At 32.8% G+C, this 26395-nt stretch overlaps 3 protein-coding genes across 5 annotated transcripts in view; all 3 read left to right on the top strand.

Annotated features, from left to right (window-relative positions):
- The first annotated feature begins 2263 nt into the window (after positions 1–2263).
- On the top strand, positions 2264–5663 carry LOC130655126 (deleted in azoospermia-like). The gene is made up of 7 exons (XM_057457826.1): positions 2264–3339; positions 3678–3770; positions 3859–3953; positions 4226–4377; positions 4452–4672; positions 4745–4876; positions 5197–5663. Exons 1-7 carry the CDS (start codon positions 3322–3324, stop codon positions 5200–5202), a joined length of 717 nt encoding a protein of 238 aa, XP_057313809.1. The 5' UTR covers positions 2264–3321; the 3' UTR covers positions 5203–5663.
- Positions 5664–7537: 1874 nt separating this feature from the next.
- On the top strand, positions 7538–11129 carry LOC130654902 (uncharacterized). 2 transcript variants are annotated; one of them, XM_057457553.1, is made up of 5 exons: positions 7538–8622; positions 8694–9261; positions 9416–9745; positions 9824–9982; positions 10129–11129. In XM_057457553.1, exons 2-5 carry the CDS (start codon positions 9118–9120, stop codon positions 10336–10338), a joined length of 843 nt encoding a protein of 280 aa, XP_057313536.1. In that variant the 5' UTR covers positions 7538–8622; positions 8694–9117; the 3' UTR covers positions 10339–11129. The 2 variants fall into 2 exon arrangements, with proteins under 2 accessions (XP_057313536.1, XP_057313537.1); XM_057457554.1 differs by lacking the exon at positions 9824–9982.
- A 4956-nt stretch (positions 11130–16085) lies between these two features.
- The window catches only part of LOC130655874 (cytoplasmic dynein 2 heavy chain 1-like), a 26237-nt gene continuing 15927 nt past the window's right edge, over positions 16086–26395 (top strand). The window contains exons 1-25 of one of the 2 annotated variants that reach the window (XM_057458689.1): positions 16086–16717; positions 17040–17431; positions 17994–18242; positions 18339–18412; positions 18991–19147; positions 19230–19405; positions 19482–19677; positions 19763–20020; positions 20096–20194; positions 20505–20644; positions 21616–21966; positions 22046–22289; positions 22366–22515; positions 22597–22799; positions 22975–23130; positions 23220–23331; positions 23444–23614; positions 23753–23774; positions 24047–24215; positions 24289–24421; positions 24531–24761; positions 25214–25327; positions 25401–25695; positions 25839–26077; positions 26187–26369. In XM_057458689.1, the coding sequence (XP_057314672.1) occupies positions 16123–16717; positions 17040–17431; positions 17994–18242; positions 18339–18412; positions 18991–19147; positions 19230–19405; positions 19482–19677; positions 19763–20020; positions 20096–20194; positions 20505–20644; positions 21616–21966; positions 22046–22289; positions 22366–22515; positions 22597–22799; positions 22975–23130; positions 23220–23331; positions 23444–23614; positions 23753–23774; positions 24047–24215; positions 24289–24421; positions 24531–24761; positions 25214–25327; positions 25401–25695; positions 25839–26077; positions 26187–26369 (5109 nt within the window). In that variant the 5' untranslated portion in view covers positions 16086–16122. Of the gene's footprint in view, positions 16718–17039; positions 17432–17993; positions 18243–18338; positions 18413–18990; positions 19148–19229; positions 19406–19481; positions 19678–19762; positions 20021–20095; positions 20195–20504; positions 20645–21615; positions 21967–22045; positions 22290–22365; positions 22516–22596; positions 22800–22974; positions 23131–23219; positions 23332–23443; positions 23615–23752; positions 23912–23991; positions 24216–24288; positions 24422–24530; positions 24762–25213; positions 25328–25400; positions 25696–25838; positions 26078–26186; positions 26370–26395 lie in introns of both variants that reach the window. The other variant, XM_057458688.1, reaches the window with a different exon arrangement.

Here is a 26395-nt window from a genome sequence, read left to right as displayed (position 1 = left end):
GCACGTTTTAACATGCATGTAAAAACATTAATCCAAAATATAAAACTTATTTACATAAACACGAAAGAAAGTTGCTAGGCACCAGCTTATTTTTATTGGTATGTTATCTCTAACACTAATTATTTTTAGTAGGAATTGGCTATGTATATATTCTGACATTTTCATTCTGGTAAGGAGGTGCATTTCCTAGAAAAATTTTATAAATATATTATGTCTTTCGCAACGGGGGAGTCTTGGATTATCGCAAATATGACTGTAAAACACCTGGAGGAAAAAATCTTGAAAACCTTGCAGGTGATGAAAGTTGGAAGACATTCTGTTAAAACTTTCTGTGTTTTGTTAAATAAAGCCATTTTGTAAATAAATAAAAAAAAACTCAACATTTTTTTTCTCGTAACTAGTCCTTTTAAACATATAAACGCGTCGCTCCCATATAAATAAAATAAAATTCTGTGATTTATTGATTTTCCCAATTTTCACCAAATAAGCATTTTTTCAAATTTATTTTTCTTCGCAGAATTGGTGATTTTCCATCTTATCGCTTTCTTCGACATTTTTTAGCTTTCAATGTCACGCTTGACTGAATAATGCTTCAGAGACCACATACTCCGAATGCAATGTTGTTGAGTTTTTATTGATTTATTTTTTGCGAATTGTGCATAGCGATTTCGGCTACGCATTAGCTGCGAAATATCTTCTTGGTTTTTACCGGAAACAAAGAAACATGCTGCAAATTTAGAATACTGAATGTAAGCACTCTTAGGTGTTAAAAAAAGGCAGCTATTTTGAATTATTTTCAGTAATGAGTTTTTCTAAGAATGAAGATAAACATTGGTCAAAAAGCTTAAGCGACGGCAATCTGATTGGATTAATTAAGTCGAATTAGCCAACTTTTTGATTTGCGCTATATCGCACTGATTTGCGCCGAGTCAGCGGCAATTTCTTTTTACTGCACATGCGTTGCGCAATATAAATCCGCGCTTTTTGCGCTCTAGCGATAAAAGGGCTCAATGAAAACAAGCCTTTAGTCCGGTTTCTATACAGCAGCATTTTGCGACCAGTCTTAAAAAGTGATTTGATCTACGCATGCTCATTATCAGAAAAAATTCGCTGACCTCGCGTTTTTATATGCGATTCCTTTATTTAACTGATTTACATTCCAAGCATAAATCTTGTTGTTGCCCTTGGTGGGTAGCAATGAAGTTGGGAAGTATTGATGTCTGAATCACAGGCAAACTTAATAAAACTGAAGAGAGGAAACTGAAGAGAGGAAACTTCTATACCTGATAAAATTTGAAAATCATGTTTCTCCTCTGACGCCATGTGGAAAACGTATTCTTCGCACCCAACCGTTTAACGACGACCCCCTTGAAACGAACCTTATGTAAAATGTAGGTAATTTTATGCCAGCATGAGTTTCGTTTTATTTCGCCCCCAATATCAAGTTCCATGTAAACAGCCTCTCAATATTTGAACAGGCTCTACTTAGCTACATTTCAACTTAACTCCCAATCAAAACCTTTACTTAAAGTATACGTAAGAATTAAAGTATACGTAAGAATTTTTATTGAGATTTTCATTTCAAAGGAGCTAGCAACTACGTGTTCGTTTTGTTTTGAAATTCTACCCAAAATCGAATGAAAGCAATATGTATACGAATCAGTTTAGGAGCGTAATGGCAACCATGTCAAATGTTTTTTTACGTATCTTGCATTGTTGTTAATATTTGCGTCATATTAATATTGACTAATCTCAAATTATACAGCAACGAATATCTTCTGCTTACATCAGCCATGTTTTGCAATATATGTAAGCAAAATATAGCCGAATGGAAATGGTTTTGGCATATGCGATAAAAGTCGCGGCGCTTTTTACGACTGGGCGCAAAATGCTGCTTGCATTGAAATCAGCCTCTTTGATTGGGTCTAACTTATGTTTAGGATGAATCAGAAATCATATGTTAGTATTTATTTGAAATATGAAACTTTCATGCAAATCGCTTTAAGCATATTTTTCAAACGCTTATAGGCGATGTGTTTTCCGTTCTGTCTTTGTCTGCAGAAAGTCGTGTTTTCAGCTACGACAAATTATTATTATCAAATCGTAGAAATATGTTAGTTCCATTTATATGTCATACAATCCCCAAAAAATTCGATTTGTTTTTTATGGAAATTGTTGTAATAAATTTGATAGTGACATCTATAACTACGTTTTTTATAATTATTTTATAAAAGCGTTGAACCCTATCATTTAAGGAATGACTAATGACTAATTAGTTTTATCAATCGTAGATCTATGACAACAAATACTGAAGCATTGTGATTTTGATAATCTTTAACTTTACAATATATTTTCGGAGAAAAAAATGAACGAAATCGTATTACTTGTTTCTTTAGGTTTGGGCAATGTCATTTTCGCGCACCTTCGAAAAAGAAATATTTCGCGCACATAAGTTTTTGCGCGGATAAATGCGCGATAAATTAATAATTTTGCACTATCAATTGTTTACACAACGACACGACCAGTGTACGCTTGAAATGTCAAAAAAAAAAAATTATAATAACAAAAAGCCCTGCAACTGTGGAGCTTCCCACTGTGCAATAAAACTTCCCGGTTTGATTAGATCATGCACAGCTATGGAGAATAGACAGAGTAGGGACACATTTAAGTTACCGATACAATCATCATTAAATTAAGTTTTATCATGTGATTCTCTGTCTCTCCCGAACACATTTAGTGAAAACGAAGTCTAACATCGCCACCAGAGCCATCAGTGTACCAGGGGTCGAATAAATTATTCACACAATGTGTAAAAGACCTTTTCTGTAATTTATTTTTTTGTTTAGAAATTTATTTATACTGCTGATAAGCTATTTATTTTTATGCAGTATTTTTCTTATTTTTTGATAGAAACAGACGGACATATTTTATTATCAGATTCTTTTTCGGTTCGGTTCATCCCTAACATTTAAATAAAAGTTAATTTCTTTTTCCTCTTTGACAATATATAACCATTTTTCGCGCGTAGTTTTGTTAGCATATAAGATTTCAAAGCTATTTTTACTTTTAATTGCATTCGAAATAGCTAGCTTCATCTTTTGAACGCATTCTGGGTTCTAACTACTCCTCCGTGTACTCCGGTGCTCGTTAAAAGCCTCGTTAATGTTGTGTTTATTTCGGTTTGTTAATCATGTGAGACGCTTATAATAAATACGAGGTGTATAATAAACGTAATAAAATAAAAGTACGAATGCGAAGAGTCCGTACTTCTTTGCTATAAAACAACAAGTTCGTTCCGTCAACAGCATTTATTTAGCTGATATGATTTCTCCAAGCAAGGTAGGTTTGAAAATGGACAGCGCTACAACATTTCTTCGATTTTTTTTATTTCAAACAATTAACGGTAAGGTAACCATCGTACAAGGAGTAGCTTTGTTTTAGGACAAAAAAAACTGCAAAGACGCCAAGGTGTTGTTTTATTTCTTAAAATATCAAGCAATGAAAACTTGTTGCTAATAAGTTGTTTGTTGAATGGCGTCATTTAAAATCCAACTTTACTGTGACAACTTCATTATACTGGCCAACGCGTCATAATTGCAATGCGGTATGAAGCTATGCAATGGTATGAACGAGTAAACATTACCATACGTCTAATCCAATCAAAACTTGTTTTTTAGACGCAGAACAGGCCTTCGCCTGTTTGTATTATTTCTACGGATGCAGAGCAAGAAAATCCAAATAAGATATTTCTTGGAGGGATACCACCTCAGGTAACTTGCGAAGGACGTCTATTACAGGTCGAATTTATATTCAGACGTAGGCATCAAGTTACTTTTGTTCTTATCCATCGTTTTTTAGGCTACAGAGAAGCAACTTGAGGATTTTTTTTCTGAATATGGTAAAGTAAAAGACGTTCGCATTGTTACAGACAGAATTACTGCCGAAAGTAAAGGGTAATACATGATCTTTTTATAACCCTAACAGTTATTTTCATATTCAGGCTCGAGGCAATTTGTTAGGCGCGTGTTAGCGTTGATCAACCTTAATGAATCCTTTTGATGTGTTTTTTTCCTGATGTTATGGGTATTTTGACTACACACCACTAAGCTGTCTAAACTCGACCTTTTGTAATTATACCCTTGATTTTGTGACTGTTCTTGCTAAACAGGTTTATATAGTTCTTAGGGATACGTCCAAGTTTTTAATTTATATCTATTTTATGTAGATACGGTTTTGTCACTTTTGATGCGAGTGAAAATGTCGACCATCTGGTCGAGAAGAAAGCCATCCGAATGTATGGAAAAAAATTACGCGTGCGAAAAGCCATACGACGACATGGATCCCAGTTTGAACATCTAAGTCCCAGCCAACCTAAAAGTTTGTTTTATTTTTTTTTGTACATACTTGAAGCACCCTATTCGATATTGTAACCAAAAGTCTATGGTTTTTAGGGCAAGCAACCATAGTGGTTCCGGTTGGACAGCACACCACCAACTCTGCACCAATTCCAATTCCTTCGAATTATCAAGTGGCGCAATACCAATGCTATCAGCCATTAACTCCACCAGCATCTCCCGATCATTTTTCAAGCAAATCACCTCAAGAACAAGAGATGCTACCAGTTACTGGAGACTACTCTCCGATCGTAATACCATCCATGTGTCCTCCAGAGGTATTCTGAATCTTTAAAGTATTGGGTTTTTTTAGACGCTATCTGGCTAATTGTGGATATCTTTTATTTTAGTTTAATTTCTTGCCGTACAATGTTCCGTCACAAAACCAAGGACGTACGGCTTACTTGCAGGATTATTCGTCGTGTGTTTACATGCCATCACTACCTCAGTTTATACACCATCATCCCGTACCTGTTTTTCAGGTATGTAAATAGTACCCATCGGTACCTACCGAAAGATTCCTTGCACTTTTTTGTTCGTCTATGTTTTCTAATTTTTATTTATTTCGCAAAGCTAAAAAACAAGAACAAGAGAATGACCGCAGTTTAAAAACCATTTTGAGCATAAATGTGCAATTTTATTGGCCTAAAAATCTTGCTGCGAGGGAAAATGAGCTGCTAAATTTGAAGAAATTTAGTACCATTTTATCGCTTGTGCTGTAGATTTCTCTGCTGTGACAACATTTTCTGATAGAAAATATTGACTCTTATTTATTTTTAAATGCAATTTTTATTTATTTTAGTTCTAAAAAAAAAGACGAAAAAGATTTTCGAAAGTACGTAAATTCAATTTGATCCTGTTTGTAGTATAAATGTTAAATTATTATTTAAATTTTTTGTTTTTTGAATTTTTATACGTTATTAATTTAAATTTTAATTATTATATCGTTTTATATAGTACTGGTGTTTCTAAATTTTATGAAGAAAATCTATGGCGAAATTTTTTTAGGAGATTTTTTTTCTCAGTCATGTGGTTTTTCTTGAACAATTTTCTATCTAGGTTTGTACTTCGTGTTATTTCCAAATATTTATGTCCTTATATTTATATATATTTTTATACATTTATAAATTTATCTGGTTTCAGTTCAGTGGATGTGATCTGGATCACGTCCACTGCTTTACTGCCAGAATTTCAAAATGAAACAAATAATTTATATGACCAATGTAAATATGTTGAGTTGTTATAGCAAGCAAAAATGTGTTTAACACATCACTTTTGTTTTTCTTCTAAAAACGTAATGCGCGCCTGCCTATAAAAAAGAGTAGATGTGGAGGCTCGTTTTTATACGACACCTTACCGCTGTTTCGCTCGCCTCTTGTAAGCTTGGTTAACTGATGTCAGTATTTTCCTAATGACGGTATTAAATTTTCTATAGCTTGAAGTCTTATATCAAAATGAGAGAAAAGAGCCCTGGGATCGATGTTGTTAAACGACAGTTTTCTCAAAAAATATTTTTACGAGAATGTACGATAATCACCTCGGTCGGAGGATCTTTCGAACGCCACGCTAGTTCTAGCGGTACGCAAATAGCGAATTTAATTATGCGCATGCGCGAAAAATTGTTTTTTAAATATAGCGCCTCAGAGGCGAAAGCCCGATTCTTGGTCAGATTGCCTATCCCAAAATTGATGCTTTTTACGGCGATTTAAACAACAAACTAAGGAAATGTACTATTTTAATTGAAGGAAGTGAGGCCAGGTTACGTAACTAAGCGAAAAAAACATCTTACTTGCTTTTGTTTTGAAGTTACGCGGTAAAAAAACAAAACGAAAGTAAACACAAAAAATGACCTAGCTACATCATTAAATATCTCGACAACCAAAGTTTTTTTACCAAAGAGGTTTTTACAGCATTTAGTTCAGACCTTAAGCTCTTCAAAAAACTATGTTTGGAATGCATTTCACTTTTTTCCTAAAAATTTAAAGACTTGAAACAGACCCTACTTTTTGAAAAAAATATGGCCGCCACAAACCATGAAAACATGTTGGCAAAACTTTGTAGAGTTTGTGGAGAATTTTTAACTAAAAGTAAAGGTATTGCAAAACAGAAAATGACATTGGAGAAGGAATTAGAACTACTTTTTGTTCATATCCAGGAGGATGTGGACAACATTCATCCCAAATATGTTTGCTTTCGGTGTTACAACACACTTAAAAATATTGAAAATAGGAATACAACAACACAGTTGAAACCTAAAAATTGGTCTCCCCATACAGAAGTTTGCTCTGTATGTGAAAATGTTCAAGGTATGAAAAAAGGAGGCAGGCCATCAAAAAAGAAGAAAACAGGACGACCAAGTACTTTTAAGCCGATATGGTCAAGAAAAGCCTTAGAGGAAATTAGTGACAAAAATTTAAATGACATTATTCCACCCGTTGTCAGTCACCATGGCTTAGAAAAAAATCCACATTACAAGTTTTGTTTGTGCATGCTTTGTGGAAATCTTCTGAGACAACCTTTAATGGTTATCACATGTGAACATGCATTTTGTAAAGAATGCATCCTTATATATCTTGAAGGAAGTTTTCAAGATGAAAGTGAATGCCCTAAGTGCAAACGCGATGACATCATCACTCTTGTCAACCAATCAAATTTAAAACCAAGTTTGCACCGAAACCACATGGTAAATAGTTTACAAGTTGACTGTGATAACAAATGTGGAGAGAAATTTACATTGGATAAATTACATGAGCTTAAATTACACAATATATCGTGCAACACATCCACAAGTTCAAATACAAGTGCAAATTATTCAATAAGAGATGTATTTTTATTGGACGAGTCATCTCCTGTTCCAAGAGAAATAGAGGATGCCACCTTGCATGTTTTAAAACATAAAATGAAACAATCAACTGATATAAATAACAGCATAGAATTTAAAAGTGGAGGACCTAGGGTATGTATCTCAGTTAATGGAAAATGCATATATTTACAAAAATAACTGATTTACATATCCAAATTTTTTTACATTATATATATATACATATATATCCTTGATATTTTAAAAATTAAATAAAATTAAACTAATGATTTCAAACAAATTTATTTTAGCCCTACATGTTCACCTCAACACCGAAACCGGTTAAAAATAGTAATGAAGTTTGCAAGCGGACCATAGAAAAAAGGAACAAGTTTTTAAAAAACCAATTACTTTTTTCTTCTGGTGGAAATGAAAGTGGGTTCAGCGTACAAACTGGCAAATTAGTCAAGAGTCTGAAGGAAAATGAGAGAGTAGAAATACTCAAGAGAGCCAATATAACAACAAAGAGTATAACTCCAGAGGAATTTGTAGCAATGAAGGCAGACTTGAGTATTCCCTGGTCAAAATTAAAAACAATGTCAAGGTATGGCTGAAAATTGAGTACTAATACATAAATAATTATATATATGAAAATTCACAAAAAAGACAGAATAGACATGTTACACCTTTTTAAATAAGACTTTTAAAATCATGAGACTCAAATGAAAAGTATGATTCTTATGAAAAAGGTGTTATACATCTACCTGTTTATATATTTATCATAATAGCATTTATGCAAAATTAATACCTTAAGGAAAGAAAGTGTGTCAGCAGTGTTGGTGGATTAGTGCTCATCAAATTTATTTTATTTAGCATCTGTCAAATTAAATTCTTACCAAAAAAGAAAACTGCAAACTTTATTTTCCTAAGGTATATAGTATGCACATTTAAAAAAATAATAATATTCTGCATATAGATGGTTATCAACCTTTAACATATCCATACCATCACAGAGAAAACAAAGAAAAGTGGCTACGGAATGGACTGGTGATCAATTGCGTTCAGAACTAGCTCCATTCTCATTCGAAGTTAAAGGGCACAAAGGCAAATTTGAAATAAGAAGTGCAGCATGGGTTTATGTTGAAAGCCTGGAATCCCAAGTCAAAACAATGTTTCACTGTCTAAGACAGTAGGTTTTTGTGTTTACTTACTCTTAGGAAAAAGATACATATAGTTAAAAAAAACTTAAAAAATAAATAAAAATAAAAATTTAAGACAGATGCAATTCTACTTCTATTTAGGAATGGACTATTAACTGATTACCCCTTCATGAATAATGAAATACATGTAAAAATAGGAGGAGATCATGGCGGTGGTTCATTCAAGCTTTCATTTCAAATATGTAACACAAAGAATCCAAACAGCAAGGTAAAAGAAAGTCCTAGATAACTTTTACTACCTTTTAGAAAAAAAACATTATTTTCCTATGATTTTTATAGTCAAACACTGTGGTCTTCAGTATCTTTGAGGCCAAGGATAGAAGATCAAATTTGAAAATTGGGACAAGTCGATTTACAGAACAAATTGATAGACTACAGTCCAGCAAATTTGGGTTGGTATTTATCACATTTTTGTTAGAGTTAACACTTCTATGTTTAAAATTTATACCTATATTCTACATTTAGTGACCAGAGAGTAAGAGTATTTCTTTCGGGTGATTACGAATTTTTAAGCAGTGCATATGGCATAACCGGAGCTAACGGTATGTAAAAATAGTACAAAATATAAAAAAAGTACAAAATATAAAATGTATTAGTCAAAATAAAAAATCACATTTTATTTTATTTTCATTTAAAATATTCAGGGAGACACCCATGTTTGTATTGCATAGCAACAAAAGAAGAAATACAGAAACCTGTGGATATGCGTGGAAAATTTCCTGTAAGAACCCTGGAAACTTTGAAGGAGAATTTAGCAAAATTTAGAGACTCTGGTGGCAATTTGAAGAATGCAAAATTCAACTACAATGTAATTGATGACCCACTTTTTAACATTCCAATTGACCAGGTAAGTAAAATTCATGCTATACTATACTGTATGTATATTTTTGATCACTGTTGCCTCCAAAACTATTGTTTTAAAATACATTTTAGTCATAGTTATATATATTAGTGATAATAAAGTAATATTTAATCAGTCAAGTTTTATTACTCAATTTTAGGCATCTTTACCTGGACTACACATTTCCTTGGGATGTTTTTTAAAATTTTTTACAATGTTTGAAGATAAATGCCACAGTGTGGACATCGCGTTAGCAACCAAGATGGCAAACGCTAATCAGAAAACCCAAGAAGAGGAATTTAACAAGTTTATTGCTTTAACATCAGAAATAGACTTGTTAGAAAAAAATATTGAAGACTGTGATGAAAAGATCCAATTGATTAATGACACCATCATTGCAGCTGTAATGCGAGACCCAAACAATGAGGATAAAATTAAAAACATGTACCAACTAAGAATTGAACACTTTGAAGCAAAAAAGATTGAAAAGGTATAAATATTAAATTTGAAGACAAATTTTTTCAAAACAAATGCAAAAAAATATTCTCAATTTAATTCAATATTTTAGACCAACCGTATTGAGGAGTTAAAAGAAGCAAACAATTTTAAAAAAACTGATGGTCCTTGTGTGCAAGCAGTTGATGCTATCCTCAACAAGCTCAACATTAAACGCCAAGCTTATTATGGTGGTAGCTTTATTGGAAATCATGTAAATAAAATGCTTGAGGTGAAAAAATAATGTTCTATATTATATATTTTTTAATAAGCAACTTACCATTAACGAACTAGGGCTTGAATAGTAATTAATAATATTTGCTTATTATTAAAAAAGTGCATTAACAGAAACTGTAATCAACAACATTTGATATTTAGCCTAACAACTTTATCCAAATGTGCAATATACTTCCAATCACTGTCACTAAACTTGGATACAATGGATCAGACATACATGCAGATGCTATTTTACATGCTGAAAACTTTAAACAGCTGTTTTTACATTATTCGAAATGTCACAAAACATTAAATACACGTGAAGTTATGAACCAAGACAAAATTGAAAACTTTGGTAGGTATATTATATAAACACTAATAATTGGTCACATTTTTGCACAAATTACACACATATATAAAAGCCATAACATGTAAACATTTGTTTTAGAACTAAATGTAAAAGAACTGATGGTGTTTCTTCGAGATATATTTCCCCTTCAATCGATCACTCCAAAGTTACATCTACTTGAGGATCATGCCGTAAACTTTGTTTCTGCTTGGGGTACAGGTTTAGGGTTCTATGGAGAACAAGGTGCAGAAAGCATCCATGCTGAATTCAATGGCATTGCACGGCTATACCATGCAGTAAAACCGGACACAAATCGTCTACTTTTAATGACAAAGGAGCATTATTTGCGATGTAACCCCGTAGGACAAGGGATGGTTCCTGAAATAAAAAAGAGAAAACTCTCTACTAGCTAGCTCTAGCTGATGTTTATAGAGCATCCCTTCACAATGTGTATATCATGTATATATAATGTAAATATTTTTATTGGATGTTCATTGAATAGCTAGGCTGACTCACCGTGGTGTGGAAGGTGCCTTTTTCCTTCGACTTTGTGATAATAAAAACACCACAAAAAAAAGTGAAATGGTTTTTAATTTACTAAACTTACCATCAGGATGGTGTTGATAAGCTAAATCTAAGAGTCTTTCCTACAGAAAACTTTAGTTAAAAAGATATTACAATTTTACTACACCCACTACCAATTTTAATGTTTTGGAAGGGGACGAAGTCCCACGTCAAATACTGGAGAAAACAATAAACTTTTTTATAACTTACTTATTCCTCCGGCTACATCGCTCCTTCCTCTTCAGAAAAATTCTCAATGTAGAAAACCGCGCGTACTATAAACTATTTAAAAACTTAAAATCAACGAAGCGTTGCAATCTATTGTCTTTCCCTTGCTCGGCGTAGCTATGGTTACCATTTTTAAAAAGTTTAGTTTTCACGAGCGTGATTCAGCGCATGCACACAAATAAATTCGTCCCGTAAATATGCGTGACGCCTTGAGTGTTTTTCTTGGCATTGATCACCGGAAAGACGTTAAACGCACTGGAATGAAAGTTGATGTGCCGAATCACATTTCTAGTTTTGAGGTTAAACGAATTATGCAGGCGGTGGAGTTTACTTTCTTTTTAGGGGCATTTATTTATTCGCGGGGGGAGGATTCCTCTCAGTCTTCCGTGTATTTAGAAGAAACCAAGCTCGCTCAGCAAACAAGATTTTTTAAATTTTACGTTGTGGCAATGCTAGTTATACTGTAACAGTTCAAGTTTAGAATTGATAATAGGTATCGCATTTGTTAATATACATCTTACATATAAATTGGATATCAAAGTAATAAATTACATTTTTTGTATGAGTTGTAAACAAACTTTTTGATGTTGTGGATGAAAGTCAACTTGGTAAAGTACGCTACCAAATCCAAACAAACAGCGCAGATAAATCGTAGCGAAGCATCGTTCGAATTTTCAGTGAGTTGGACTTGTGTAGCTCGGGTTTCTTTCTGTTTTTTGAATTATTTTGTAGTTTGTAGTATGCACAAACACAGTTTTAAGTCATAGATAAAGTTTCCAGAAAATATGCTTGGAAAAATTTGGCCGTTTTTGAAAATAGAAAAGAATATTTATATAAAGAACTGGGAGGGGGGGGAGGGGGGGCTAGAGGGGGCTTCCACAACCCCATTTTTTCATACTTATCTAGTTTAGCTAGCTATATCTAGCTTTCATTTTCTTAAAGCAAGGGTTTTAACCTGTTCTCCCTAGTTAAGCTAGCTATATCTAGCTTTCATTTTCTTAAAGCAAGGGTTTTAACCTGTTCTCCCTGCTTTAAGCATCCATTGAGAACGTCCTAAAATTGATAAAGGCTAAAATGAATAACGTCTTTTTTGCCTTCGTACAAGCTCACTGCACTCAGAGTGGTCATTTATACACATCGGTAAACTTAAATACAACAATTTATTCAGTAGATTATTTCCTAATTCAAAGGTGTGTACCACAGTAAATTGGAAAGCAATAAAGCTCTTTGTGTTTTGGCATTTGTGTGACAGGAAAAAAGTGAAGTGAAGCAAAGTAATTATTATCTGTCCATTTCATCACATGAAGCCATTCTTAAGACTTTAAATAAATTGAAATAAATCAGAAGGCATCAATATACACTTGATGATAGTTTATAACCTCAAAAATGTTTCTGTGAAAAGATATTCACAGGAAAAGACCTCTCTTCACCAAATCATAGCATCTTTTTTCCGACTACGCAAATGCTAGAGCCAAACCACTCATCGCGGAAAAGTTTGAATGCATCTATGGAAAATCGAATAGAGCATAAGCTTTTGTGGATACTGTTTATAAGTTTAATTTGTGCATAAGCATGTCTAACCACATTTTGTTGGGGAGTTATCACCTAAAGAGTCTGGGATTTAACTTACAAACAAGTGATCCAGGGCACTGATGTATCCAGAGAGGTTTTGCTACCAGTTTACCGGTATTGGATCCCAAATCCTTATCCCAAAAAAATAAATAATGCAAAAAAAAAACTAGTAAATTAAGCAAATATAAGCTCTAAGTAGTATGTTTTTCGTCAGCAAATTTGCGATCCTTCAAAATGATTAAACTGCTTGGATTTGACGTACATGTGATAACATTCGTAACATTTAAATGTTTTTAAAACAACCAGCCTACCACCATCTTTACTCACTCGGCCATTTAATAATAAGTCAAGTGAACGATAGCTTCACCCAACGTTACGTCTGTGAATGTAGGCTAGTGAACGGTTTCCTGTCGAAATCAATACAGCCATGGGACCTGGTAGGTAATCACAATTTTATACAAAAGAATGGTCCAAGGAGGTAGAGTGCAAAAAGAAAACAATGAAAGGAAAGCTATTTCTTGCTGTAAAATTCCAGACTTTCTGTGAAATTGCTCTATTGAATTCTCTGCATTGCTCTAGTTGGTCCTGATAAGTTAGATGATAGTACTTACAAAGTACTTATAAACAACTATAGAGAACATAGATATTCCTTATCAAAGCAGTTTTAAGCCTTCATTAGTGTGGTAAAATGAAAATGTGATTGTTCCATTTTCTATTTGTGATTTTTATTTTCTACAGTACTGTGAAAAGGTTTGTTTACATCGTGTTCGTGTAACGAGCGTGGTGCACACGAACCACGATAAAATTGTGGTCTTTATGCATAACAAACATTCTATCGTGGCCACCACTCTAATATTATTATCTCCACGAAGGATCGTGTGTCCCACGATTATTTCCGCGAGCTCCACGATTTTTATAGCCAGTATAATTGAATTTTTTTTCTTTTCAAAAAAGTCTTTCATTAAAGTTAATTTGTTTGTTTCAGGTTTTACCAAGATAAAAAAGTATATTCGTAGTTTTGGCTTGGTGTATACTTTTTCGTCATGGACGCGATTGTATTTTAAGAAAATGTCATTTGTCTAGAAAAGTTAAATTTGTCTGCGCCAATAGAAATGCTTTTTAAGATCGCATTTTAAAAGTTTAAAAACGAAAAGCGGCGATAAAAATGTTTTTTTAGATCGCATTTTAAAACTTTATAAGCGATAATTTATAAGTGGTAATTTATTTTTTTGCCATCGGTTTTTGATTTAATTGATAAGCTAATACTGTCTTTGTTGTTTTACAATAGAAGTTATCTATCGTGGACACCACGGCGTAATGTTTGATTTTTTGTTCGTGTAGCCCACGAAACATGATTGTGATGTCTATGATTGTTAAAAAAATACGCATTGTGGGCTATCGTGGTTCGTGTGTAACATGAAATAAACACGAACCACGATGTTCATAAACTTTTTCACAGTACTGTATTTAGTGCACGATGTTCAAAATTGGTCAAATAAAAATTTTGCATCTTCGTTTTTAGGGCTTCTTTCGTGACATTTACGTCCCCTTTCCTTCACAGTTAAACAAGGGAGAAAAGTCCTGTAAACAAGTTTGGCAAATTTAGCAGAAACCCTTTATATTGACCACCATTTTAAGGCCTCAAAAACCTTTTCAAAACGCATCCAAATTTTCTCTCATCCTTCGCAAGTTTGCTGAACCTGTTACAGGTTATGACACATGTGCAAGTTTTCTTTTTTCCCTTCGCGAGTTTAATAAGCCATCACTACTGTAAAACAGTGAAGAAAAATATGGAATATGACTTTGAACAGGTTCTCAAATAAATCTACAAGGAATAGACTTCGTGTCGCCTATGTATTTATATTGTAAGTATTAATTTTGTGAAGAAAGTTTTACAGGTATTTATAAGCAACAAAGACTAAAAACAAAAAATATATAAAATTATGTAATAAAATTCAAGTAATAATTGTACAAAATTTTGCTGTTTTGAGTGCCGCAGAGCAATCTAGGGACCTCAAAACCCAAAATTTCCCCTTCTGCACCAACCATAGTGGTGCCTCACAAAGATACTAACCTAAGTAAAATTTGGATATAAGAAAACAGTAGTCCCAAAAAAACACTGGATACGTCACTGCAGGGGTGTTGAGATGTTTCCTCTGATCATTGGGCTATGCAATGTTCCTGATGAAGATTTTTTTGTCAATTCGAATCAGCTAAAGTAATATGCAGATTAAACCTTACCAAATTGAATGTTTTACATCCATTTAGGTCAGCATGTATGCTTGAAGTAATCAATTTCCATTGGTTTCTTGGTCTTCCACGTATAGCACACTTCCAGTAACTTTAAAAGTCGTTTTTCTTGCCATATTAGCATTGAAACAGCCATCACGCTGACTGATTATGTAACCTAAGTAGCAAAAACTCTGCACAACGTCAATGCCGTAGTGTCCAACTTCAGAAAGTCATAAGGGAACAGTATATATTTTCTAAATTTATTTAATATAAGTGACACATGTTATCAGGACCACCCCTCCTACGTATGCTAATGATCCCCCTCATGCATTCTTTAGTACAATTACTAACTGTTTAAGGTGGCCAGCTATACCAAAGGCAGAAAACAGACAATTTAAAGAAAACACAAAATGAATTACCTTTGCATAATTTCTTTGAAAGAATACTGTTTTGGGGAAAGCCCTGAATGTTCCATTAAATTGAATTTTACTACATTTGAGTGCCATAGTTGATTATGTGATATCAAAATTTTTTCTTGTTTTTTTATTAGCCATTACCTCAATTGGTCAACCATGTTTAACATGTAGAATTTTTTAGCAATTTTAAATAATTAGTTGATTTTTTTAAAAAAATACCCTAAGAATTATTTAAGGCTTGAAATGTTAAAATTCTATAACAACATCTCTTAAAACAATAAAGTACGATGTTTATAAAAAACCCAAGTATAAGCCAAACTTTTAAAACAGTATCAAGGGCATTGAAACCAGATTTAAGTTAAACGAACACCATTGAACCCTTGTAGACTTACAATGTTAGTTATTTTTATACTTGCTGTTGGTTTTCAATTATCGTATGAGAATTATTTAATTCTAGTGGTATGGAGTACACTGTGTAAGGCACCAAATGATGTAAGATTTGAACTATATGACTGTCTAAGGTAATGACGATGTCATTTTCTGAATTTTTTTTAGCACAGGTGTTTGTATTGGAAAATTTCCTTAATTAAATTTTGAATATTATACACTTAGTCTCAGTATGCTCCTAGTTTCTGTTTTTAAATAGATTTTTTTATTGGGTTCATAGTTTTACACAACATGCTAGCAACATGCTAACAGCTTATGTATATGCTGTAGGTGCTACCAGGACTATAATCCTCTATGGAATTAAAATGTAAATACATTCTATTTAGATGGAAAGTAGCATAATGTAGCATGTCTACTGACAAAAGAAAAGACTTTATCCTCTCTACTGTTGCCAACTACTTTGGTATTTTACCAAGTGACAGTAGTATTCAGAGTTTGTATAAAGTAAGAGAAATTAATGGTTTCCTTGATGATGGTAATATCTTGGTACTTGTGAGTATATGTCAAAGTGAAAAGAATATTCAATTATATAACGAGCTTCAATCTAACAGCCCAGATGAACAATGTATTGTATTTTTTAAAATAAAACCAGAGGTTGTAACAGCAGACAATATTCATAACAATGTGCTGGTTTCGTCAATGTTTAATTCGCCCATCAGCACACTCTATCATGCTATTAAAAAGATCTTTGGACCATTGATATTAAATAGTGATGTTTCAAATAAAAGCATTGATCCTAAAGTTCAGAACTTGTTAAGTGAGTTAGAATCGGGTTTGGGAAGTTACTTACGAAAGACTGGAGATCTTTTGGACTCCAAACAGAAATCTGGTAATGAAAATCTTATATCTATTTTGACACCTGCTGATGAAATTCAGTATTGGACCGATCAAGCAAATAATGGCAATGAAAGAGCAGCATCCTTTAAAGAAATTTTTGAAAGATGTAAGTAATTCTTTAGCTGACCGGAAGTGTGCCTGCATAAAGCCTTGCAGTAGAATTGTAAATTTCCTAAAGTTTTGATAAAGTAAAGGTGTACCCTTAAGACAGGGTTTTTCTTGCTTTTTAAAGCACAATCATAAGCTGGTTGTTATGGACTTAATATTTTGAAATTTTATAGCCACAGAGTTGTTAGATAGAAATTTGTATACTTTATGTTCAATATAGGTGGTTGAATAGGAATCTCTTGAACCTAATAACTTCAAATTTGTAACTAAGCTTCATTTAATTAAAAAAAATATGTAATTTGAATGAATTAATATTTTAGCCAATTTTGCTAAGGATTTTGTTAACTTGGATCCACTTGACTTAATGGAGACATTGGAAGTTGTGGATATTTCAATGGATAATTTTGATGAACTTTGGAAGCAAGATGATCATAAAGAATATCCCCAGCAGCGAATGACTCATTTGTTTGATATATTCGGAGGTAGTATAGGAAGACATATCCAAAAGAAAATTTCTACAATTGAATTATGGAAAGAGAAGTTTAGTGTGGTGAAAGAAAACCTTCAATTTGGTATACAAATTTGCGAAAAATGGAACAATGTGTGTGAGACATTAACTGAGCGATTTTGGAAAACGTATCATGGTCATGCTTGGAAGGGAGATAAATACGTTCCTATCAATCTAATGAAATTATGTAGCAGACTAGAAGAGGTAAAATCTGTTATATTGATACAGTAAACCTGTGTGAAATACTTAACTGGTTCTGCGATTTTCTGCAATTCACAAAATCATTGTATTACTGCTGTTTTATTTGATGTCAAAAATTTATTAACAATCTTAAAGCAATTGCATATTGCAGTTATAACTTTGAGGCCATTTTTTCTTGCGTGGGTAACTGATGACCATCTGGGATCAAAATTGGACCAGTTACCTAAAGCTGAGACAAGCCACCTGTGTTCAAACCAACTCCTTAAAGAAATCATCAGAAAACATTTAAACTTTCTGTAATCATCAAAAGCTTGTAATCCAATATATTTTCTTGGTCAGGCTCTACATAATAGTGGGAATGGGTTATTACATTTTAAAACAAATTAATTTAGTATAAAAGCAACTTATTCCTGACCTCATAAATATGTTATTCTTTGAGTGTTTGCATCCTTAATCAAGGGCATAATTCCAATGGGCAGTATATAAATAATATGATCAGAATATCAATGATTTATTACGTGGTTTTTTGTTGTTTCCATTAACGGTTTGTAAATTCCTCTTCTAGATTCTTCGAATTAGAATCATTCATGAACAACATAGCAAATTGCTTTCATCATCAGAACGTCAGTTTCTTAATAGCGAGCAAGCATTTCAGCCTTTTGCTGGTCTTAATCCTGTGCAATACAATCCTTTTACAGTACCTCTATGGAATGCGGCTGTTGCACAATACAGCAAAAGTATTGAACCAATTGAGGATAGAATTGCTACCAAGCTAAGAGAAAAATTTAACAATACTAAGGCCAAATCATTCCAGGTAGCTTTTTTTGTTTTCTGTTTGTTTTGTTTTTCGTTCAATGGCATAATTTTTAACAAGTAACTGTTATGAGTAATGATGATTCAAATTTTTTAGCTGCTACGGGAATTTCAACGTTATAAGGAGTTGATTAATCGTCCAAACATCAAGAAAGCTCTTACAGCTGAAAGGTACATATGTACTGTGTATTTCTGTATTAATAGTTTGTGCAAAATTGTGTGCATTAAAAACATATTTAATCAGTCATCTTTCTGGTCCAAACTTTGTAGAACACTTACTGTTTCCTACCCATGTACCAAACTGTTTCTGAAAATGGATGCGTTTACAATCATGGTCATGACGTTTTTTCTCTAAATAATTTGTGATGCTTCAGGCATTGATTTAGTAGAAATCTTAAGAAGTTTCCAGACACCACCTGCAAGATGCTGGAGATTTTTCATATTTTTTAATGTTATTTTAATCTGCATACATCTTTCTTATATTTACCATACTGAAATGGTTTCCTTCTTGTGATAAAGTAGTATAAAAGTTTCTTTTCTAAATGCTTGTTATGTAACTTAGTTTCCAAGACTTCTGTGTTAACTGTTAATGAAAAGCACACTTTATTAATAAGATAGAATTGGGAATTGAAATTTGTAAAAAATCACGAAGAAGAGCATGCTTGGTTGTTACAGGCATATTGTAAATTATATTTACTTACTTCCTCCTAGACGTTTTGTATTTGTGCTAAACAAGATTTTTATAATAGGGAAACTTTGCTTGGACAATTGCAAGAACATGTAAAAAACTTGAAAGCAGATTTTCATGCAAAGTCTACGTATGCTAAAGGTGAAGGCCCACCAAAAGGATTGAACATGTCAGATATGATAAACCATGTTGTTTGGGCAAGGCAGCTTCAAGCTAAGGTAAAAATAACTTGAGTTTTTATTAACAAAAACATGGAATTTTCTAAGTCTATGAACATTTAAGAGTCAGTTATTGTTTTAGGTTAAAGAGCTTTTAAAGTCAGCCGAAAATCTTCTTGGAGATACAAGCTCATTCGAAAAGTTCAAAAAATTTTGCTCTGCATTCATTGAGGAAGTGACTGCATATATGAAAGAAAATTATGAGAGCTGGGTTAAGGATACTATTGAGAGTATCGACGATACTGAGCAACCATTGGGGTATTTTTCACTTCTATTTTTCTTTCTTGGTACCTTTTTCAAAAAAAGGTATAATTTTTTCTTGAACTATTTTTAGATTGAAGACTGCAGGAAAGTTGATGGAACTTGGTCATAGTGATGGCAAGCTGGAGGTTCAGTATGATGAACGACTTGTCAAGCTTATCCGAGAAGTTCGACAGTTACAAGGAATGGGTTATGCTGTTCCAGCAAAAATACAAAATACGGCTACTAATGCAATGAAATTTTACAGACAAGCAGTTGTGTTAAAACAAGTGTGTATTTTTATTTACATTATTCAAGTTGTAATTATCACAGTGAATTAATTGCAGGTCGATGTTTAATATTGTTTGGGTTTAGGTAGCTCACTTCTATAACACAATTGATCAACAAATGGTTGACTGTCAACAAGCTATGATGTTGGATACTGCTTTAGCATTTGAGAAGTTGGTTAAAAACCCAAAGTCTGGATCAAAAGAAAAAGGAGGGAGAACTCATGTGACATGGGACAATCCCCAAGAAGTTGAGATATACATCAAGAAATTACAAACTGTTGCAGAGAAGTTGACCACTGATAATAGGAGACTGAGAAAATGTCATACAATTATGATAGATAAGGTAATATTAAAGCTTCCCATTATTTTTTCATTAACAGCATGTTGCCCTTCTTGTATGATTATCAAATCGTTTCAGGCTGTTCAACTAATGGGAATTGATCTTTTAAGACATCAACCAAAATGGAAGGATATTTTAATTGAGATGAGACAACTAATCAGTAATTTAAACGAGCAGGTAATAGCATGTATATTCTTTACCTTTTTCTTATTTTTATTTACCCTTGGAATATCAACATTGCTAAATTTGGTTGAAGGAATGCTGGAAACAATCCCAAAGACAATGGCTTCCTCAGTGATTGAATTGTAATATTTATATACTGTTATCACGTTTTTTTCACTGATGTGTTACTTTTTACTAAAAAATATAAAAATTAAAACACATGCCCACGAATATTGTGTTCTTCTATTGTTTCACCAGGTGTCAAGGCAAAATGTGATTTCTTTAGCTGTGTATATAGATAAGACATAAAATGTCATTTTTTCAGGGTTTCAAACATGGCAATATGAAACCGTGGATACTGCATTTGGATCATCAACTCTACAAAGCTTTGGAACACCAATATCAATTAGGATTGGAAGCTCTGAATGAGAATCTTCCGGAAATTAAAGTCGAGCTAGCCTTTAGGTAGTTAAGCATTTGCTTAATTTAATTTATTGCTCTAAACTCTTGTGTTATTTCTTCTTTATTAGTGATGTTTTAATGGTGACTTGCAGCAGAATTTCTTTCATTTTTGACTAGCTGTTAAAAGCATGCATCTAGTATAATCCAAGCTTTAAGGTCAAGAAAAAGTTGGTTTTTTCTTGTGGCTTGTGGTTTTTGATGGAAAACGTAATTGAAATATTTAGATGAGCTTATTTGAAAAATTTTCGATATATTTATTTTCTATCATTTATATTTTCAGCATTTCAATTATATTTGACCACCTCTTTTACAGAGTTGCCACTCCTCGTTAAATGTCCCCAGTTTTCCTTAATTTTGAAATGTCTCCTCAAAAGTCATCAAATCTCCTAAATTTTAGTTTTAAAAAAATTATATATGGTAACGAAAATGGAAATGCTACATGGGTACAGCAAAAAGTTAGTTTTTATTTATGAAATTAAGTTGAAAAAGTATTTTTAATTTCTGCAAAAAATTTCCTCAAATGTCCTCAACCATCATCTTCTCAAAAAAGCTGATAAATTCTCATAAAAAGTCCTCAAATCTTGTCAAAATTGACTCTATGAAATTACTGTCAACTCTGACTTTATTAAGAATTACAAAAAGCAGCAATACTAAACATATCAAGACCAATTAAAAAAAAAGAGTTTATGCAAAAAACGAGGCCTACAGTAATGTAAAGCAATTTAGTCAAAATGTTAGTTTTTTCTAAGATCAAATTACACAAAAAAAGAGGAATATTTTCTAACATTAGACTAAAAAACACTCATAGGCTGGAAAAGCGACACTAACTGGAAGTTCAATATTCCTGGTCATAAAACATTTTATCATAATATAAATAATTTCATGTATATATTGGTAAAAAATGCTCTTTGACAATCTCTTTCAGTAAATGTACTATTAAAACATAACAAGTATTTATTTATCTTTTATTACAGACAACAGCAGCTTCAGTTCCGTCCACCTTTTGAAGAAATAAGATCTAAATACTACCGTGAGATCAAAAAATTTATAACAGTGCCAAAGAATTTCAAAGGACTTGGAGAAAACCAGTTAATGTTTCAGAATATTATTGAAAATAATTCTCAGTTATTTGAAACTGTTTACGCAAAAGCAGAGGTATTGTTTAATCGACTTGCTACTGTAAAAGATCAGTTTAGAGATTGGGTGGTGTTTGGTCATATGGATATGGATAAATTAACTGATGAACATTTAAAAGTTGTTGGTGATTGGGAATTAAACATTAAGATGGTAAAGGTAAAGGGTAAAGAAGCTGAAAAACTCCCACTGTAAGGATCTTCTTGCTATCTCCTAAGCTTTGTCATGCAATTCACATTTTTTATATTCTTTTTTTATTATTTGTTTTAGTTCTGTAAAAGTTGATTGTATCACTGTGTCGACTTCACCTGTCAAATCCACAATTGATGATTTAATTACAAAATTGTTTGATACCCTACTTATTTCATTGCGTCGCTCTATTGTTCAGGATTATAACAGCTTAGATGGTTATACTAGTAAAAGTATGGATGAACTTAATCAAGTACCACAGTCTATTGAGGAAATGGGTGAAGTGAATGAGAAGTACCGTAAAATAATAGAGGAGAAGGTGCAGGTATGTGTGGCCACCACGCAAAACACTTTTGTGAATATTTATGTTGGTAAATACCTTTTTTTGGTGTTTGTTTCAGTTCAAAGAAATGTACACTCGAGTTGAGCAAAAGAACAAACTTTTAGCGCAAACTGCTGGTGGTGGAGTAGAAAAGCTTGCTGAGCTTTCGCAAAAATGGGAGAAACTTGAACTTATGTTAGAAGCACATGAAATGATGGTTAAAGGCCAGGTATGATCCTCAATCCATTAAGTAATGTTCAGCTTTTTTCTTAACTGTACAAATCTAATGTTTATATCTTCTTTTGATTAGATGGAGACTATGAAAAAAGATTTGCTTAGTCGTGTTGACGGTTTTACTACAGAACTTGATCGTTTTTCTGCACGCTGGCATCAACTTAAACCTGCCAACATTGATGCTGATTCTGATACCAAAACCTGCAATGCCGCAGTTGCTAATATTAAAGAACGCCGTATTGAATTTAATGAGCTTGTACAAAGAAAAGAAAAGCTTGTGTACGTTAAACATTCCATTTTAATTTTAGATAAAAAAAAAACAGTGTCAGTCATAGGACAATCTGAATTGACTGTGTCAAAACAGACTTCTTTATTACATAAGACAAACGACTTTTTAGAGAATTAATTACGTAGTGTTACTTTTTTTTAAATATAATTATATATCTTATTTTAGCTTCGACTGTTCAAATTTTGATATTGGTGAACAAGAGTTCCCTCTGATAACAGAACTTGACCAAGATATCACCAATTATGAGGAAATGTGGAAACTTTATGAAGAATTTAGTGCCGATTTGGAAACAATGAGTCAACAAGATTGGATATCTTTTAGGTACCACAGTGTGTTTGAATAGATATTTATTCTTATTTGCTTGAGATGTGGGACTTTTTAAGGAGAAACTCTAATTCTGTATTTTTTAGGTCAAAAACTGGACAGTTTGATGATATGCTTGTGACTTGGTTAGATAAACTAAAGAAGACAGAGCCTAATGTGATGACACTTAAAATACAAAAGAATGTTGACACCTACAAAGTATAAATACTGCTTTCTATACATTAAAAAATTTAAACTATGAACATCAGTTGCATTTCAGTACAATAAATTTTTTGTCACATTTAATATACTTAAACTTTTTAATGTTTAGAATGTGGTACCTGTTCTTAAGTTTGTAAGAGGTGAAACACTTTCAACTGACCACTGGATGGAATTGTTTCGAATGGTTAAAATGCCAAAGGGTACAACACTTGAAAAACTTATCTTTGGTGATATTTTAAATGCTTCTGAAGAAATTATTGCACATCGAGATGAATTGAAGGTTAAATTTTATAATTTGATTTCATAAAATTAGAAAAATACAAGGAGAAAATTTACTAGAGTAATAGTGTTGAACAAGGCCAAAATCAAACCAAGTCAAAATCAATATTTTACTGTTATATAATGGTGTTTGATTTAGGAGCTAAACAGTCGCGCACAAGGTGAAGTGACTATTCGAGATGCATTACGTGAGCTTGATCTGTGGGGAGCTGGTGCAGTATTTAACCTAACACCATACTCCGATACTAATAATAAAGAAATGCAATTAATTAAAGATTGGAGAGAGGTGTTTAATCAGGTGCAATATTTAGAAAATTCATAATGCAACAAAACTGGTTCATTTATTTGTAGTTTTCAAGATATATGTCTTCTTCATAGGTTGGTGATAATCAATGCTTGTTGCAATCATTAAAGGACTCCCCTTATTATCAAGGCTTTGCCGACAAAGCAACAATCTGGGAAACACGTCTGGCAGATTTGGATGAGTATCTTCATAACTTGAACCAGGCACAGCGTAAATGGGTTTATCTGGAACCTATATTTGGAAAGGGTGCTTTACCAAGAGAACAAGAAAGATTTAGGCGGGTTGATGAGGATTTTAGGTAACTATTATTGTGATATATTTGTGAAACTTTATTCATATTCTGTCAACTAACCATGTATTTTATTGTGCAGGTCTATCATGTTTGATGTTGCAAATGACAATAGATTGGTGTCATTAGTTTCAAGACCAGGTATACGTAACTTGCTGATAACTTTGTTGGATCAGTTGCAAAGATGTCAAAAATCCCTTAACGAATTTTTGGAAGTAAGTTTAGGATTTTCAAAATTATGCTACATTTAAAAAGGATAATTGATGAAGTATATTAAAATCTCTCGGTTTTTTCTGCTCTATCTATGTTTTTTATTTTATTTAGGAAAAACGCTCTCTTTTTCCTCGTTTTTATTTCATTGGCGATGATGATCTGCTAGAAATATTAGGACAATCCACTAACCCAAATGTTATTCAAACTCATTTAAAGAAACTTTTTGCTGGCATACATCATGTGGAGTTTGATGAGGGCTGTAAACACATTCTTGCTATGAAATCGTTAGAAGGAGAGAAAGTTCCATTAACGAATCCTGTCAGTATTACTGACGAAGTTGAGGTATAATAAATGTTTAATCAATTTTTAGTTAGGCATGATTACCCCCTAAGTTTCTTATGCTAAAGGTTTTTTATAAATTTTTTATAAATTTGGATTTTTTATAAATTTAGTCTTTTCTAACTTAATGTCTTCCCAGAAATGCATTGTAATGTAGAAATATTGCTTACCTGAAAAATCCCACTTTTAGTGAATCTTCATTTTCTCTAATTGAAATGACCACATGTAAATATCATCACATGTGGTCATATCAAGACAAAAACATACATTCAGATTGATATTGAATCAATTATGTACCTCGTAAACATTTTTGAAAGGATCATGGTACCCTTTATTTATGGAAAGGTTTCAAGGGATGTTTTAAAGTTGCTGATAAAAAGTAGTGTTTTTAATGCCACAAATTTTTATGTTCTGTTTTTTGGTGTGTATTTCCACTTTTAATCAAATCATTTTAGGTCTGGCTTGCTGAATTAGCATCAGAAATGAAAGGCACCTTACAGAAATTGTTAAAGGAATGTCATGCAGCTAGTAAATCTGGCAATGTGGATCCATCACTCTTTCCTTCTCAGGTTAGTGACCTCCTGTTAAAAAGTGTATCTTTGTTAATAAATACATCTAAACTATTGAAATGTTTCCTTGTAGATTCTATGTTTAGCAGAATCAATTTTATTTACTGAGAGATGTGAAGACGCTCTACGGAATGGTAGACTGCACATGCTAAAAGGAGAGCTTGAGGCTCAGCTCGAAAGTTACACCACTACTGACATAGGTAGTAGTGGCGACCAAGATACACATGTACTAGAATTAAAATTAAAGGCCTTAATCTTGGATACAATCCATTTCATTGATGTAGTTGATCAACTACAGCATGATAATGTAAGAGGAACAGAAGAATGGGCATGGCAAAAGCAACTTCGGTTTTATATGGATAAAAAAGGTAATTTTACAAAAGAGTTGTGGACCTAAATAGATTTTTTCATGTCTTTGTTTTCTAAAAGAAAATTGCAGTACTGTGTTTACCAGAAACTTCCTAATAAGAAAGGGATACAGTGATTATATATAATATATATATATATATAGGCAATTGCTACATGAACATGGTCGATGCTGAATTTGCATATACGTATGAATACCAAGGAAATGCAAGTAAACTGGTCCACACACCTTTGACTGATAAATGTTACTTAACCTTGACACAGGGTATGAAAATGGGTTTAGGAGGTAATCCATATGGACCTGCTGGTACTGGAAAAACAGAAAGTATCAAAGCATTAGGTGGTTTGTTTGGTCGACAAGTCTTGGTATTCAACTGTGACGAAGTAAGATTTTATTCCGGCCTAAATTACTTTGTCACCTATCCTATGTAAGTCAAGAATTCTAAATGTATTTTCGCTGTGGTGTTATATACTGCTGATTAACATGTTTTAGGGTATAGATGTAAAGTCCATGGGTCGCATCTTCATTGGCCTCGTAAAATGTGGAGCATGGGGTTGTTTTGATGAGTTTAATAGATTGGAAGAAGCAGTTTTGTCTGCAGTCTCCATGCAGATCCAAACTATACAAGCTGCCATTAAGAGTAAAGAACCAAGTATTGAACTTCTTTCAAGAAAGGTACTTATATGCTTTTCGACTCCCAT

Source organism: Hydractinia symbiolongicarpus, chromosome 8, assembly GCF_029227915.1.
Source record: "Hydractinia symbiolongicarpus strain clone_291-10 chromosome 8, HSymV2.1, whole genome shotgun sequence".
Classification (NCBI taxonomy): Eukaryota; Metazoa; Cnidaria; class Hydrozoa; order Anthoathecata; family Hydractiniidae; genus Hydractinia; species Hydractinia symbiolongicarpus.
Note: the sequence above shows the minus strand (reverse complement) of the source record. Positions and strands in the feature narration are given on the sequence as shown.